Source organism: Lycium ferocissimum, chromosome 7 (assembly GCF_029784015.1).
Source record: "Lycium ferocissimum isolate CSIRO_LF1 chromosome 7, AGI_CSIRO_Lferr_CH_V1, whole genome shotgun sequence".
Lineage (NCBI taxonomy): Eukaryota > Viridiplantae > Streptophyta > Magnoliopsida > Solanales > Solanaceae > Lycium > Lycium ferocissimum.
The window spans coordinates 44,964,190-44,982,894 of NC_081348.1; the positions used below are offsets into that span (position 1 = coordinate 44,964,190).

Sequence of the window (18,705 nt, forward strand, 5' to 3'; positions counted from 1 at the left end):
ATAAAGGAACACTCTCAAACACCATATGCATAATATGTTCTAAATATAGGCGAAGCTATGATTTAAAATTTCGGCATTATGAACTCATCATCAAATGGACAACTCGTTTTACTAATTGGTTTGCCATTAAAATAGCTATAATAAAAGTGATCTATCTCATTCTTTCGAAACCAAATGATTAAATCGCTCGCTAGACATTGTAGAAACGTTATTGTCAGTTACGTTTTAGCCTGAAATCGTTACTCTCGGTTACGACTTTAAAATCAATCAATGTAAGATTTCTTACAAAAGTTATTCGTGCCTAGATTCTTAGAATCGTTACTCTCGATTATGTATTAAGGATAAAATGTTACTCACAAGTACGTTTTTTTTTTCTCTCAAAACCACCAATGGTGGGGATTAGGCATTGCCTAATCTATTTATTAATAGTAGCAAAAATACATAGCCGGTATCCTGACTTTTTGTCCAGGCCACCTTGAGAAATAAGAAGGATGAATAATTCATCCTTATACAAAAGAGTCCCAATGCATAACTACATGTGATTGAGCCTAAGAGTGAGATATCCTTTAGGATTCATAGTTACAATATGATAAGTATGCAGATGCTAGAACCAAAAAATCCAAGAGTAATTAACCATTATCAAAAGTAAAAGATTTCTTCGTGTTTGAATTCCGAAAGTTGGGTTTCCATCAGTGTCATTCTTCAACCAACTTTTAAATCTATTGGGAAGGGTTAAATTCTGTGTGAAGAATTTTGTCTTTGTTTCTCACCCAGATTAGCTAAGTAGTCTGCAAGATTGTTGACTTCCCTATAGCAATGCTAAAATCTGAAATTGCTTCGTGTCTTCAGGCAATTGATCTGGCTTATGAGATGGATAATATGACAGTTGACATTGGTCTTATCCCTAATCATATTGATGATGATCATAGAGTCAGATTCGATGTCCACATTTCTATATCCATTAGTGATGCACCATTGGATTCCATAGAGAATATGGATTTGGATTATATCGCTACCTTATCATCTCTAAGGATACCCTCTCCTCCTGCACTTCCTGGATTTCCTTTGCTACACCCATCTGTGTTCAATTTGAATCTACCAGGGCTAGGTGTACTCCACCTAAGACATTGATATTAATCCTAGGTTTGAGATTTTCAATGTGAAGAACAGTGTTGCTCCATTGCTGCTTGAATTAGACCTCACGGAAAATGCCATGTTAACAACATTTGATTTGATAAATGACCTGGTTGATGATTTTACCGGAAAGCTTTTGATGTCCTCATATCTATGACTACATCCGCTTTCCGATTTCCCAAATGAACAAAGTGGTAGGCAATGAATAAGAATTTTATCCTTGAACACCGTCAATCACTAACTTTTTGCCCGTTAGATTTTTGAAATAAAATAATATCTCATACGTTACTGCGGAATACGTTTCTTCTAGTTCTGTAATTTTTTTTAAAAAAAGTATTATTTTGATAAATTGATTTAAATAATGGCTTACTTCGTTAAAAAATTCCAATTATCAAGGGATTCTTTTGAAGAAAAATCAACACTACTATTCCCTTTGTACCTAGGCCCATGCATGACAAAGCGAAGATAAACTTCTCTTCAAAACCCTAGCCTTATATAACTCTAATTTCCCCTCATCTCCATCACCACAAAGAAACTCTTCCTCACAATAAAAAAAAAAAAAAAAAGGAATGTAATTTTCACGTGTTACTTTTTTTCTTCCATATATGTTATATTATATAATATATATAGATCAAATACGGAAAATTAGAAATTAAAAGTTTGGTGTATTAATAGGGACACTAAGTTTCCTACTTATGCTGTTATTCTTTTTTCCTTTTGAACTTACGACCAATTTGACTTCTTCTTTAATAGGTATATGGAGTAATAAGTTTCCTACTTGTCTCCTATTATAATTCCATTTTTTAGCCTACGACAATTGCAAGATATTGCCATAAACTATTCCAAAATTTTGTAATGTAATTTTCACGTGTTACTAACTTTTTTCTTTCCATATATGTTATATTATATATAGATCAAATAAGGAAAATTAGAAATTAAAAGTTTGGTTAATTTCAAAGTCTTAACTTTTAGGTGCTTAATTCAAATAAGGAAAGGTTTAACAATCAAATTTTAATGGATTTTTAACTCCTCAATATTAGACAATTATTAAATGACTATTTTGTCTATTGTAAACTCTTTTAATGAAGAGCAAAAGGTTCAAACAACATTTCTAAGGTCTTTCATGCTTTTAATATATATATATATATATATGAGCGGTCAATTATCAAGGGGTTCTTTTGAAAAAAAATCAACACTATTATTAGTACCTAGGCCCATGCATGGCAAAGCGGTGATAAACTTCTCTTCAAAACCGTAGCCTTATTTAACTCTAATTTCCCCTCATCTCCATCACCACAAAGAAAACCCTAGCTCTATAATTCTCTCATCTCACAGAAAAAAAAAAAAAAAAAATGCCGCCAAAGTTCGATCCATCTCAGGTTGTGGAAGTATATGTCCGAGTGACAGGTGGAGAAGTAGGGAGCAGCATCATCACTGGCTCCTAAAATAGGACCATTAGGTCTTTCCCCTCGGAAAATAGGTGAAGACATTGCTAAAGAAACCTCTAAAGACTGGAAAGGCTTACGTGTCACCGTTAAACTAACTGTCCAAAACCGTCAAGCTAAAGTATCAGTTGTACCTTCAGCAGCAGCACTTGTAATCAAGGCATTGAAAGAACCGGAAAGAGATAGGAAGAAAACAAAGAATATAAAACATAACGGGAATATATCACTTGATGATGTTATTGAGATTGCTAAGGTTATGGCTGTTCGATCTATGGCTAAGGAATTGACTGGAACTGTTAAGGAGATATTGGGTACGTGTGTCAGTGTTGGTTGTACTGTTGATGGTAAAGATCCTAAGGATTTGCAACAGGAGATCTCTGATGGTGACGTGGAAATTCCTGAGAATTAATTGAAGAGGATAAGAGGAGGTTAATTTCATAATTTTTCGTGATATAGTAGTTTGATAATTTGGATTTTATGTTGTTTTGTTTTTTGAGAGGAATGTTATTAGAGGATAATTTGGATATCATATTATTTGGATGCTCATCTATATTTAAATTTAGCTTGGATTTTGTTTGCTTAGATTTTTTCTCAAATACATCTTTTTATGCTTTCGTTATGATGAATGGTAGTCTTGTACCTTATTGTACAAGTAATATGCTGAGTAGATTCTGTTTTCAGTGTTGATCTGAACGTGGAATTTGATCTTAGACTATGGTTATGAGAATACTCTGTTGCCTAAGAATTTTATATTTCGCATAATTAGTATTTGGTATATCATCTATAATTAAATGTAGCCTGGATTTTGTTAATTTTTTGTTGGAATACTTTTAGCATAAATTTTTTCGCAAATGCTTGTTAGGAGAGATAGAGATAGACCAAGAAGAACTGGGAAATGCTGGTTGGACATGACACACTTCCAAATTACTGAGGACATGGATTCTAGATAGAAAGGTTTGGAGGTAGATGATTAGGGTAGAAGTTTAGTAGCTAGCCGAGTGTTGTAGCACCTCTATGTAGGAGAGGCAGGTGCTAGTCTCCTCTTCTCCTTTCTCCATGGTAGTAGTATTACTATTTAGTACTTGCGGAGTATCTTTTAATTTGTTTTATTTGTTAACTAGGGTAAGGTTTGCATATATCCCCTCCCCAGGATCACTTGTGGGATTACACTGGGTATGTTGTTGTTGCCTTTTTATGTTGTTATTATGATGAATGGTAGTCTTGTTCCTTATTGCCAGTTTTCACAGGATGAATAGCCTATGTTTTTAGTGTTGATATGAAGTTATGAACCTGGAATTTGTTCTTTTATGATGCTTATGACTAACACGGACATAGCTCATGGTTACCTTTTCCATTCTAAAGATTTAAAAATATATCCTGCAAATACACTACAAGAAAGTATAGAAATTGCAATAGCTTCTTTAGCAACAAAATAATATAGTTGGCAAAAGTTAATATTTGGCAACAACTTAGTTTTATTGTTGGATATATGATGAATCTTTTAAAAATAAACTTTTTTTTTGTTGCCAAAAATTTAATTGTGTTGCCATATAGTATTGGCTATTGTTGCAAAAAGATCTTTTAAAATCGAAAAAAAAAAAGTTATTCGTCTTTCTGATAAGAGCGTTGGGAAAAGTTTATGTAACAACAAAATAAATGTTGTTGTCGAAAGTACTTTTTGCAACAATAACCTATCTATGGTAACAAAAAAATTTTGTTGCTAAATGTCTTCTTTCTTGTAGTGGTATTAGTGAGTTCTTGTGTGTGCATTGGTCATGTGGTTAAATTTTGCATTTGTTATTCATTTTAGATTAGTTAGGGTGTTAATATTGTAGTTAATATTTTAGAGATGATATCCATCTGTGTATGAACTAGGTTACTCTAGGATAGATTCATTCCCAAGATTAATTTTGAACAATCGAAGAGTTCCTCAGCATATTAAGATATATGCCTGTGGTTTTTCTATTGCTGAATATAATAATGTAACTTCTCCTTTTGCCTTGCTTTTGCTGCTTTTTGCAGTCAATCCAAAGATTGATAGAACTCATTTTTCCATGTATGGGTCTTTAACATGTAAATGTATGGGAAAGACAGGTGCATTTCCACAAATCTATAAACTCCTTTATCGTTTCCTTTTCTAAAGTGCTTTAGACTAGACTGCTTCCTGAATGCTTATCAGTTTCCGATGATTGTTATTGTATGGCACTTTTCAGTACTGCTCCTGGTGTTGTAGTTGACTAAATAAACTTGATCTCACGTGTCTGGTTTTGTAATCTTCCCCAAAAACATCACAATGGTATATAATGTCTTATTTTGATACAGAACTATTTGTTTATTTGTACATGTTTCTGCTGACCGGGTCTCTGTTGTGTCTTGATTTTTCGGGATCGTATCTGTATAATTGCCTGCATAATATATGGAGTTATATCAGCAGAACTGAGTAAATATTGTATCCAGTTCTCAACCCTCTGTCTGGAACTTTTCGGGTTGATCTGCGTTCATTATTGTTTTCCACTCTTTTCTTAGGTGAACGAAGTTTTATGCCAAAAGAATGCTCTTCGCCTTTCTGAAATTGTGGTGTGTTCTTTTTTTTTTTTTTTTTTTCACAACAGTTGCATCCGGACATTCACTTATCATCTTCGGGTAAGAAAAGACATTGGACGAGTGGAATAACTGAGTTATATGTTTTGCTTCAGTGTTTAGGCATAAGGGATATAGGATAGTAAAAAAGGGCAGCCCGGTGCACTAAACTCCCGCTATGCGTGGGGTCCGGGGAAGTGTCGGACCACAAGGTCTATTGCTGCAGCCTTACCTTGTATTTCGCAAAGGGCTGTTTCGCGCTCGAACCCGCGACCTCCCTGCTACGTAGCGAACAAATTTTTGCATTCTGTGCAAGGCTCCCTTCGGTGATATAGGATAGTGTAAGGTAAAAAAAATGAGGTACGCTCTTCAAGACATAGTAGTTAGTTAATTGATCTAAACAACTGGAAAAAAAAAACACACACACACACATAATTGTTTAATCTTAAATGCTTAAACTGTGAGTAAATTGTTGCGCTTATCTGTGTTTTTGCGTCTGATGTCTGTAATTTATGCAATGATATAATACATGACAATGGTGATAAGGGCAATACTTTCGTTCTGAAGGAGTGTTGAACCCACATGCCACATTGCCAAATGGCACCAAAATACAAATTGCTTCTAACAGAGGATGCATAGACTTCTCTAAAATTGATTCTGCTTATTTCATCCCATGATTACAAGAGTGAATCTTATCCTCTTGCATGGTGAAATGACTTTTCCCCCCTTTTAAGTTTCTTTTGGCATCACGATGTGAACATTGTTGGTTTTTCATCAGGTTTTTTAGCGTCTTAGCTTTTAATTCATGCACTAACGTAATTTCTTTCCATCTACATAAGTTTTAATGTACAAAGCTATTAAATACTTATGGAGATGAGAGATAATATCGTATGGAATAGTCAGAATACACGCAAGTTAATTCAAATATCATCGCTATAAACAAAGGAGTAATCATGCACTACTATGCAAAAGGAAAAGAAACAGGAAAAAGATGTGATACACATCGATAGTCTCTTAAACTTGCAACTAATTGTCAAATAGACATCTTAACGATATAGAAATTACGTTTAAAAAGGCAAAGCACATTGATAATAGTACCTTAAAGCTACAGCCAACTGTCAAATTAGACAACGGCTCTTCAAAAAGGGAAAGACATAGATAGTCCCTTAAATTTGCAACCAAATAGGCATCTTAAATAGGTGAGTGTCAAATGGACGCTTCCTTGAAAGAGGCAAAATATATCGATAGTTCCTTAAACTTGCAACCAACTGCCAAATATTACAAAAACTATGTTAGTGATTAGATAAACACGTCCTCTCTTTACCATTGTCAAAAAAAAAGATAGACACCTCTTTAAAAAAAGTGAAATATATCGATAGTCCCTTAATTTTGTCACCAACTATCGAACAGATACCTTAACTATGTCGGTGATCAAATAGACACCAAATAAACACGCGAAATTGGCGTTTGACATTTCAATCCAAGACACCTTTCTATGAAACTGATAGGTGTTAGTTGCACCAATCATTCAGAACATGACAAGCTTTTGCTTTCTAGTGGTGGCCCTTTATTCCTTGATTCATTTATGGCATTCTACACACGTGGAATTGCATAAGCAGTCCAATAATATTCACTTCCAATATTGTGTTTGATATTTTTCTCATTCAGAGCATCTTCTAATTTGTTCTCCTATTTAAACCCTCAAACCTTTTGCTTTTCTCCCTCAAACCAATTCCTTTACACTGCAAAGCAACATCGCTAACTCTAATTAAAAGTTCCTTTTTAGATTTATTATGTCTACCATGGTTGAATTTTGTGTCCCTGGTTTGCCATATTATAGTGTGAGAATGGCTAAAAAGATGGTGAATATGAAGCCATGGATTGAAGTGGCACCACCACTTGTTATTTTCCAAAAATACTTGTTATTTTCCAAACAAAGCTTTCTCATTCTCCCAAGCGTGAGACAATTAAGGAACAAGATCGGGGTGAAGGACAAAATGAAGATGACTTTAGTTAAGGGAAAGAAGGGTATTAGTTGTAGAGCAATGTGAACTCTTTTATCTTCAAAACGAATATGTATGTACATGTAATAGAATGAATCTGTGATTGGAATCTTCACTTTCAATTCCTTGTGTAAATATACGTGCGATTGTGTGTGCTTTATGTCTCTTTATCTTGTTAAGGATATTTGTATTATGAATATTCATTGTGAATTACCATATTTTATATTGGTTGTCAGCCTATTACAATCCTCCTCCTTTATCCAGGCTTGGGACCGACAATGCAAGCAAGCTCACACAGACATAGTTATTATTATTGTATTTTGTAAAGGATATGATTGGGAACAATCTGTTATGCGTATAATCTCCATAGAAAAATCTCAGGGAACATAAAATTTCATGATCAATGCTTTTATATAGATTTCTTTTTAATGGAAGAAAAAGCAACCAGCCTTTCATTATGGGAAGGTGAAGACAATTAAAAGCAGACGTCGAAAGCCAGGATTATCACTAAAAGCATTTTGTAGAATATTACTAACCTTTAAATTACTTGAGAGAATAACTAAGAATATGAGTAGAATATTCTTCATGATTATATCAAAATTACTCCAAGTCATTTAACTCAAATGCCAATATAAGGAGCACTCGTGTATGAAGTCTATTCTGCTTCTCCGATCAACCTATATGTCACCCTTAAATTCTATATAACGATTTCACCACAAATTCGTCGATGATACCTGTAAGAGTCCGTCAGAACATACACCCAGCTCCCGAAATTAAAAGAGGAAGTACCCATTTGTTAGTGTTGCAAAGATAGATTTTTTACCCATTTATTGAATACTTACAAGATTTGATTTTTACAATATGTACATGACCTTAGAAAGGTATGGAAATCGAAAATCAGGTATAAGGTTAGTAGGTGGCGGAGTGTTGTTGCACTTTGTGTAAGAAAGGATGCGGGCCGGCCTACTCCTCTCATCTCCTTTTGTTAATAGTATTATTTAATTTTCGCATAGTTTCTTATTCTTTAATGTGTATTACTATGTGTTACTGCATGTATTTTTTATCTTGGTATTTTGCTCTTATTTTATTTTAAGCCGAAATTCTCTTGAAAATAACCTCTCTCCCTCACAAAGATAGGGATAAGGTCTACGCACATTCTATCCTTCCCATGATAGATTTGTACACTGGAAATCTCTTTCGGAAGATTTATTTATGTAACCATGTTTCATTGGACATTCTCTTGTACTTGAATATTATTATATGAATGATGTTGATCTTGCAAAAAATGGAGAAAAGACACAATGGATGAAGGCAGAAGAAAGAATATGAGAAAAATACTCAAGCAAGGAGAAAGGAGCAAGTGTGGCAGTGGGACGCATATGTGTTGAAAAAATTGATGATGCCTAAGCTAAGCTATTTACGCCAGGCGTGGAGTGCAAAACAAACTATTTGCATTTCTACCAAGTAAAAGTGTCTATCCAATCACATATTAAGTTTAAGAGGCTAACTCACATATTGGGTCAAGTTTAAAGGACTATTTAGGTATTAAATCAAAAAAATATTACTCATGTTAATCCCCATTGTGCAGTCTTCTTGTTTACCCCAACCTAAAAGTGAGGTTTGGTTCAATTTCCTTGTATCCTAAACTCTCGTAAAAGGAAAAGGAACATGATCCCAAAAAGGCAAAGCCCAATTTTCCACAGCATGCATAGAGTCTCAATTATTTGCCACAATACGAGACAAAACACAACCAACCTCTAAGACACAAACAATGGATCTTCAATTCTTCATCATTAACCGCAACTAATAAAATTTATTCCGCTAGTTTTCCTCACAAATTATTCAGCAGACAATAATTTAGTGAACATTGAACACCTAAGAACAGGATGGAAAACTGTATTGAACGTTAAGCAACTCGAGAAACTGCCACACCGAGTGTTGTAGAACTGGACACAATTTACTCATTTCAATTGATTTCAATTTCATCTAAGCAGGTCACTTCAGAAACAACCTGAAGAATCCAGTCCCTCATAAGACCATTTACGCATAAACTAGCAATTGGTTCACATATTAGAAGGCAATTAATGACAGAACAAAACATTATCATACTCTTGTGAAGTCCCCTTTTTGAGAAATAGTGAAATTCCATTCATGTAAGATCATTTGTTTTTAAGACACAACACCACGACACTCAGCTACATAAGGCTTTTCAAGAATGAACAAGCATGCCTTCTAACTTCTGAGATCTAATTTTTCTTCCCCGGAAAAGTTGGTATGAAAGAGATACAGAGACAGTGGAGATTAAAGTTTCTGAAGCTCCAGTTATGTGGTACAACTGAAAAATTGCAATATAGTAGTTATCTGTATGGCTATAAATGAGTACTTTATAGACAGAAAATAATGATACATCAGTGTGCTTACTGCTTAGCCAGAGGATAACAATCAACAGAAACTTATGAGTACATAAGAAGCACGATCATAAGCACTTTACCCCATGTTTGGATGGTTGTTTCCCGTGGTTCATTAATGTATGGTTTTAATCATGAAAAGAACAACGTATTTTGTATCATATAATCATATAATCATGGATTGTTCTTAAAATTATGTGGTTGCTGTAAACCCGTTGTAATTTCGTAGTTATATAACCATGAAAAAGTTCAATTTTTTTAATAACAAATTTGATGGTTTTTATAAAATACGTATTTCATTTCTACAATGGAGAAGAACCTCATACCAAAACACAACCCACCCCTACGACACAAACAATGGATCTTCACCCATTCTTCATCCTTACCACCCACCACCCATTAAATTTACCCGCTACCCCTTCCTCACCACCTTATTCACCCCAAAATAATTTAGTGAACACTCTCTACCCCTAAGAACATGGAAAACTGTATTGACCGTTAAGCAACTCGAGACCCCACACCGACTCACCTACAACTGGACCCTCACTTACTCATTTCAATTATTTTTTAAAGTTCTTATTTTATACTTACAGAAACAATTGATATATATAAAGTCCTAATTAAGATTTAACGATATTTTAGTAAAATTACAAGTTATTAGAAGGCAATTAAATTAAACAAAACAATATAAATGTTATTAAATCACTTTTTGAGAAATAGTGAAATTCCATTCATGTAAACATTATTTTAGTAAATACACAACACCACGACACTCAGCTACATAAGGCTTTTCAAGAATGAACAGGCATGCCTTCTAAATATAAAAAAGATCTAATTTTTCTTCCCCGGAAATGTTATATATACATATAAAACAGTAATTTTAAGTTTCTGAAAATAGTTTTTTTTCAACTGAAAAATTGCAATATAGTAGTCATCTGTATGGCTATAAATGACCGTACTTTATAGTAATGAACCATGGGAAACAACCATCCAAACAGAGTATTAGAGTTTAGACAAAGGCTAAACGAAAAAGGAATGGACAAATTTGTGAGACGTCAATATTGCACCGAGGCCAGCTTGCCAAACAAAGGCTAAAAGAAAAGAGAACACAGGTACGAGTGTACGACTGCCAATATCTACGATTTGATTCATATAAGCATAGGCCTGGGGAAATTTGCCAGAGAAAAAGTTTTCCCCAACCCCTTAACATCAATGTACTCTGCCCCTAGGTATTCTCTACCTACCTACCTACCTGTGTCAGGTCAGGTGCAGGTACCCTCTTGCTCAAGGAATTTACAGTGCCATCCCCACAAATTTACACTTTAATAAATACCAAAATTTTGACTGGACTGCACAAATTAGGGCTGGACATAAATACTGAAAACCGAATCGAATCGAACCGAAACTTCAACAAACCGAAATCAAATGTTGGTATGAAAGAGATACAGAACTAGTTTGGTTCGGTGTTTGGTTTCGTCAAAAAACTTATTTTATACTTTACCGAACCGAATTGTTTGATAAACTAATTTCTAAAAACCGAACGAACGATATTTTATACATTACAAAAAAATTAAAATAGTCCAAATAATATAAGTTTAAAGCAAAAAAAAAACCCAATTGTAATAAGTCCTCTTTTGCATTTGTATCCCTAATTTCCACTACAATAATGAAAAAATCAAATATCCTTAACAAAGAAAGGTTAGGATGTCTTAGATTAATGTATGTCCTTTAAAGGAATTCTTAATTATTTTACGAGACGTATATAACACCGAGTAATCCTATGCCATGATTATAGGCTTTTGAAAAGAGAATCACAGGTTTGATTTTGATTTCATCTACGATTTGATGTTTTATAAGCATAGGTCTGGAAATTTGCCAGAGATTATCTTAAAAAAAAGAGAACCCTTGAAAAATGTAACCTGCCCCTAGGAACTTTAAAAAACTAAACTACCTACCTACCTAGTTGGGTCAGGTGCAGGTCCACTCTTGCTCAAAATTTACAGTGCCATCCCCACAAATTTATAAAACTTTAGTAAAAACCGAACGCCCACTGGACTGCACAAACAGCCAAAGCAAGGCAAAAGGAGAAGTTAACTTAGTGTATCCCTCAGTAGAAAAACCAGAGGTTGCATCTTTATATCCTGAAGAGCTCTTAGCCTCTTCAAGATTGATCTTGGGCATAGCATCTACCTAGAGGTTACCATGTTCGGATAAAAAGGGCAGCCCAGTGCACTAAGCTGGGTCCTTGGAAGGACCATATACACAGCCAGACCTTGCATTTCTACAAGAGGCTATTTTCATAGCTCAAACCCGTGACCTCTTGGTCACATGGCAACAACTTTACGAGTTATGCCAGAGCTCTCTTTCTCCATGTTCAGATATCATATCTAAAATATAAACTACAATCTTAACATCCCTGTCTAATCTAAAACGAATAGCAATTGCAAAATTTAACCATACAACTAATGCAGGCAAAAAGAATTCACTCATATAGTGATATTTAGCGCTCCATAAGTATTGGTCATAAGCATCTTCAAATAACAAACTGCAGGTTTATATCAACTAGAAACCGAGATTAAACTAGTAATACCGTACAAAACTACCATTCATCATAAAGACAACAATAAAAAAATATTTGATAATAAAATAAAGCTAATACAAAGCAAGGCAAAAGGACAAACAACATTCTTATATCCGACAATACAAAAACAACGGGTATCCTTAACGCGCTGAGCAGCTCTTTGATTCTTCAAAGTTAATCTTGGGCATAGGATCTACCCTAGAGGTTAATCATGTTCACTCACAGAAAGATAATCATCTCTATAATATTAACACCCTCACTAATCTAAACGAATAGAAAAATACAAAATTTAGACCACATAACTGATGCATGAATAAAAAGAATCACCCACATTTGCAACATTTTAATTTAAAACCTAGACCGTAAGTTATGTAAGTGTTGGTCATAACCATAGTCTAAGATCAAATTCCACGTTCAGATCAACACTGAAAACAGAACCTACTCAGCATATTAAAACTACCATTCATCATAACGAAAGCATAAAAAGATGTATTTGAGAAAAAATCTAAGCAAACAAAATCCAAGCTAAATTTAGATATAGATGAGCATCCAAATAATATGATATCCAAATTATCCTCTGATAACATTCCTCTCGAAAAACAAAACAACATAAAATCCAAATTATCAAACTATTATATCGCGAAAAATTATGAAATTAACCTCCTCTTATTCTCTTCAATTAATTCTCAGGAATTTCCACGTCACCATCAGAGATCTCCTGTTGCAAATCCTTAGGATCTTTACCATCAACAGCACAACCAACACTGACACACGTCCCCAATATCTCCTTAACAGTTCCAGTCAATTCCTTAGCCATAGATCGAACAGCCATAACCTTAGCAATCTCAATAACATCATCAAGTGATATATTCCCATTATGTTTTATATTCTTTGTTTTCTTCCTATCTCTTTCCGGTTCTTTCAATGCCTTGATTACAAGTGCTGCTGCTGAAGGTACAACTGATACTTTAGCTTGACGGTTTTGGACAGTTAGTTTAACGGTGACACGTAAGCCTTTCCAGTCTTTAGAGGTTTCTTTAGCAATGTCTTCACCTATTTTCCGAGGGGAAAGACCTAATGGTCCTATTTTAGGAGCCAGTGATGATGCTGCTCCTACTTCGCCACCTGTCACTCGGACATATACTTCCACAACCTGAGATGGATCGAACTTTGGCGGCATTTTTTTTTTTTTTTTTTTGCTGTGAGGAAGAGAAGAGCTAGGGTTTTCTTTGTGGTGATGGAGATGAGGGGAAATTGGAGTTATATAACGCTAGGGTTTTCTTTGTGGTGATGGAGATGAGGGGAAATTAGAGTTAAATAAGGCTACGGTTTTGAAGAGAAGTTTATCACCGCTTTGCCATGCATGGGCCTAGGTACAATGGGTAATAGTAGTGTTGATTTTTCTTCAAAAGAACCCCTTGATAATTGACCGCTATATATATATATATATATATAATAATAATAATATATTAAAAACATGAAGGGCCTTAGAAATGTAGTTTGAACTTTTTACTCTTCATTAAAAGAGTTTACAATAGACAAAATAGTCATTTAATAATTGTCTAATATTGAGGAGTTAAAAATCCATTAAAATTTGATTGTTAAACCTTTCCTTATTTGAATTAAGCACCTAAAAGTTAAGACTTTGAAATTAACCAAACTTTTAATTTCTAATTTTCCTTATTTGATCGATATATAATATAACATATATGGAAGAAAAAAAGTTAGTAACACGTGAAAATTACATTACAAAATTTTGGAATAGTTTATGGCAATATCTTGCAATTGTCGTAGGCTAAAAAAAGGAATTATAATAGGAGACAAGTAGGAAACTTATTACTCCATATACCTATTAAAGAAGAAGTCAAATTGGTCGTAAGTTCAAAAGGAAAAAAGAATAACAGCATAAGTAGGAAACTTAGTGTCCCTATTAATACACCAAACTTTTAATTTCTAATTTTCCTTATTTGATCTATATATATTATATAATATAACATATATGGAAGAAAAAAAGTTAGTAACACGTGAAAATTACATTCTTTTTTTTTTTTTTTGCTGTGAGGAAGAGTTTCTTTGTGGTGATGGAGATGAGGGGAAATTAGAGTTATATAAGGCTAGGGTTTTGAAGAGAAGTTTATCTTCGCTTTCTCATGCATGGGCCCAGGGAATAGTAGTGTTGATTTTTCTTCAAAAGAACCCCTTGATAATTGGAATTTTTTAACGAAGTAAGCCATTATTTAAACCAATTTATCAAAATAATACTTTTCTTTTGAAAATTTACAGAACTAGAAGAAACGTATTCCGCAAAGAACGTATTAGATATTATTTTATTTCAAAAATCTAACGGGCAAAAAGTTAGTGGTTGACGGTGTTCAAGGATAAAATTCTTATTCATTGCCTACCACTGTTCATTTGCTGGGAAATTTGGAAAGCTAGATGTAGTCATAGATATGAGGACATCAAAAGCTTTCCGGGTAAAATCATCAACCAGGTTATTTATCAAATCAGAATGTTGTTAACATGACATTTTCCAGAGGTCCAATTCAAGCAAAGAATGGAGCAACACTGTTCTTCACATTGAAAATCTCAAACCTAGGATTAATATCAATGTCTTAGGTGGAGTACACCTAGCCCTGGTAGATTCAAATTGAACACAGATGGGTGTAGCAAAGGAAATCCAGGAAGTGCAGGAGGAGAGGGTATCCTTAGAGATGATAAGGTAGCAGAATCCAAATCCATTCTCTATGGAATCCAATGGTGCATCACTAATGGATATAGAAATGTGGACATCGAATCTGACTCTATGATCATCATCAATATGATTAGGGATAAGACCAATGTCAACTGTCATATTATCCATCTCATAAGCCAGATCAATTGCCTGAAGACACGAGGCAATTTCGGTTTCGACATTGCTATAGGGAAGTCAACAATCTTGCAGACTACTTAGCTAATCTGGGTGAGAAACAAAGACAAAACTCCTTCTTCACACAGAATTTAACCCTTCCCACTAGAGTTAAAAACTGGTTGAAGAATGACACTGATGGAAACCCAACTTTCAGAATTCAAACACAGAAGAAATCTTTTACTTTTGATAATGGTTAATTACTCTTGGATTTTTTGGTTCTAGCATCTGCATACTTATCATATTGTAACTATGAATCCTAAAGGATATCCCACTCTTAGGCTCAATCCCATGTATTTATGCATTGGGACTCTTTTGTATAAGGATGAATTATTCATCCTTCTTATTTCTCAAGGTGGCCTGGACAAAAAGTCAGGGTACCGGCTATGTATTTTTGCTACTATTAATAAATAGATTAGGCAATGCCTAATCCCCACCATTGGTGGTTTTTAGAGAAAAAAAAAACGTACTTGTGAGTAACATTTTATCCTTAATACATAACTGAGAGTAACGACTCTAAGAATCCAGGCACGGACAACTTTTGTAAGAAATCTTACATTGATTGATTTTAAAGTCGTAACCGAGAGTAACGATTTCAGGCTAAAACGTTACTGAGTAACGTTTCTACAATCATCTAGCGAGTGAGTTTAATCATTTGGTTTCGAAAGAATGAGATAGATCACTTTTATTATAGCTATTTTAATGGCAAACCAATTAGTACAACGAGTTGTCCATTTGATGATGAGGTCATAATGCCGAAATTTTAAATCATAGCTCCGCCTATATTTAGAACATATTACGTATATGGTGTTTGAGAGTGTTCCTTTATTTGGAAATTTTATACACTTTAGAAAAAATTTACAGTGAATTTGGTCTTAGTTATAGATATTTAAGAAAATTAGTCCAATCCATTATAGATGTAGACAAAAAACTCAAGTTTTTGCATAAGAATTTATATTGCTTTTATACGTGTGATATCTCGCTTATATACGTCACAAAAAACTGCTTGTACATTAACAGTACATATTTTATCGTTGAATTGTAATTAACTTTAAAATTATGATGACAATTGATATGTCATGTTTAAGCCATGAAACGCAGCTAATGTGTACTTATGAACATTATAATGTGGGTCTATTGAGATTCACTCCGATTCAATTTATGTATTTTCATTAAATTCACTTTTTATATTTAATACTACTATTTTTTTTAATTTCGACATATAACATAATAGGTTTAAAGTTATATAAGAAATATTATAATATATTTATTAAAACCACAAAATTTAATTTTTTTTTATTTTCTTAAAATTTCGTATCTAATTAAATTAATACAAATAAAATGAAATATGACGTATTTATCTTTTTTATAACTTTTAGCCTGCACTGTCATAAGTTCACTGGATGACAATGATCTATCTCATTCTTTTGAAATCAAAATATTAAACTCAGCTCACTGGATCATTGTAGAAACGTTATTATCAGTTACGTATTAGCCTAAATTCGTAACTTTGGGTTACGACTTTAAAATCAATACTTTCAAATTTCGTACAAAAGTTGTTTGTGCATGAATTAGAGTCGTTACTCTCAGTTACGTATTAAGGGTAAAACGTCACTTATAAGTATGTATTATCTTTTAACACCGTCAACCACTAACTTTTTGGCCCATTAGATTTTTTGAATAAAATATTGCCTAATACGTTACTGCGGAATACGTTTATTCTAGTACTGTAAATTTTTAGAAAAACATATTATTTTAGTGAATTGATTTAAATAATGGCTTAGTGAATTGGTTTGAATTGGTCGTTAAGATCATGTCACGTGTCCAGTTAAAAGTGATCGTTAGACGCAAGAGTATATATGATCAAAACGCTAACAACGGGGTTATGTATTATCGAAAAAGCAAACAGGGGATACGCACAACTATTTCGAGATAGTACAGGGGTATATATGAGCCTTTTCCAAATCTAATTTGGTCTTCAAAATGTTGATCATCTTCTTCATTGAACTCAACTTCAAAATCAATCCAAGCCACCTTAATCTAGCTTCAAAGCACTCCAAAATTAAAATACAATTTCACAATGATGCAGAGAACAATAATCTGAATCACCTATTTCAAAAAAAGCTATAAATTATGGATCAAAAACGAAATCCCCTTTAGAGATTCATCTGAGCTTCAATAGTGTTCAACAGATTTTAAAACTCAATTTTTTTTCTTATCAATATTCAATTGACTTATAATGAGTTCTAACTTTCAAATATAACACTTATAAAATTAATAAGTTACTAGAAGGCCTTTCTAAAAAAAATACAACATCAATTGATCAAACTTTAGTTCAATAAAAACGAAAATTTAACCTGAATAATAATGTAACTACTCTTTAATATAATCCTCCCACATGGTAGACATAAATAAAGATTGGTGGAAAAGTTAATGAGGTTGATAAATGGTTAGTGAGAGTAATTGTTAACTTATGGGTCTTTTTTTATAAAATATAAACTTATGGGTCAAGTTTTATATTTAAAACTTTTGAAACCATGGTTTGAAACCTCAAATCATGCCTTTTTGGATGATTTAGGGTTTCAAATCATGATTTGAAACCATGAGATGAAATTCATGTTTAAACGCTGGTTTTATCTTATGGTTTCAAACCGCATGTCCAAACGCCTACTATATTTACTCAGTTCAGTTGATATAACTTCACAGTATGCAGGCAACTATACAGACACAACCCTGACAAATAAAGTCACACCGGAGACCCCGTCAGCAGAAACATGCACAAATGAACCAATAGTTTTGTATCAAAATAAGACATTACATTACCATTGTGAAGTTTCCTGGAAAGTTGTAAAACCAGACATGTAAGATCAAGTTTTTTAGTCAACTACAACGCCAGAAGCAGTACTGTGACAATCCGTTACATAAAGCTTTTGGCTTTTCAGGAACGAACAGATCATGCAATTTCTAATAGACAGAGATCTAATATTCTTTTAGCGGAAAAAATGGGCACGAAAGAGATCTAAATATAGTGAAGATTAATGTGTCTGAAACTCCATTTATATGGCATAACAAAAAAAAGTGCAATTGGAGCAGACAATTGTGTAGCTAAATGAGCTTTGAAGATATAGCATGCTTTGCCATACAATAAGGCCCCTTTTGGACATGGTTTGAAAACATGTTTGGACATGCAATTTGAATATTTTAAGTTATATTTTCTCTTATAGACATAAAAACTCCACAAATTATGAAAACTATCAAAACATTCTCAATTCTTATACAATCTTACCAAATGAGCAAGTCATAGTTCATAACAAAATTAGTACACTACTAGAAGGCCTTACTAAAATATACAACATCAATTAATCAAACTTTAGTTCAATAAAAACGAAAATTTAACATGAATAGTAATGTAATTACTCTTTAATATAATCCTCTCACATAAATTAAAGGTTGGTAGACATAAATAAAGGTTGGTGGAAGTTAATGAGATTGGTAAATGATTAATGGGGGTAATTGTTAAAAATATCTACCAACTTATGGATCTTTTTTTACAAAATATAAATATAAACCATGCTTCAAACCCCAAATGGATTAAATCATATATTTTAAAAAGTTTGGGGTCATGATTTCAAACCATCAATCACCGGTT

The 18,705-nt window shown here is 33.4% G+C and overlaps 1 protein-coding gene and 1 pseudogene across 1 annotated transcript; one reads left to right on the forward strand and one right to left on the reverse strand.

Moving 5' to 3' along the window:
- The first annotated feature begins 2,344 nt into the window (after positions 1–2,344).
- On the forward strand, positions 2,345–3,161 carry LOC132062897 (large ribosomal subunit protein uL11-like; annotated as a pseudogene).
- A 9,459-nt stretch (positions 3,162–12,620) lies between these two features.
- LOC132065318 (large ribosomal subunit protein uL11-like) lies at positions 12,621–13,558 on the reverse strand. Its single transcript, XM_059458649.1, has one exon. It carries the CDS (start codon positions 13,329–13,331, stop codon positions 12,831–12,833), a length of 501 nt encoding a protein of 166 aa, XP_059314632.1. The 5' UTR covers positions 13,332–13,558; the 3' UTR covers positions 12,621–12,830.
- Positions 13,559–18,705: the final 5,147 nt, after the last annotated feature.

Bases quoted from the DNA above. Each gene is read 5' to 3' on its own strand.
- LOC132065318 (XM_059458649.1), bottom strand. From the start codon at position 13,331: ATGCCGCCAAAGTTCGATCCATCTCAGGTTGTGGAAGTATATGTCCGA.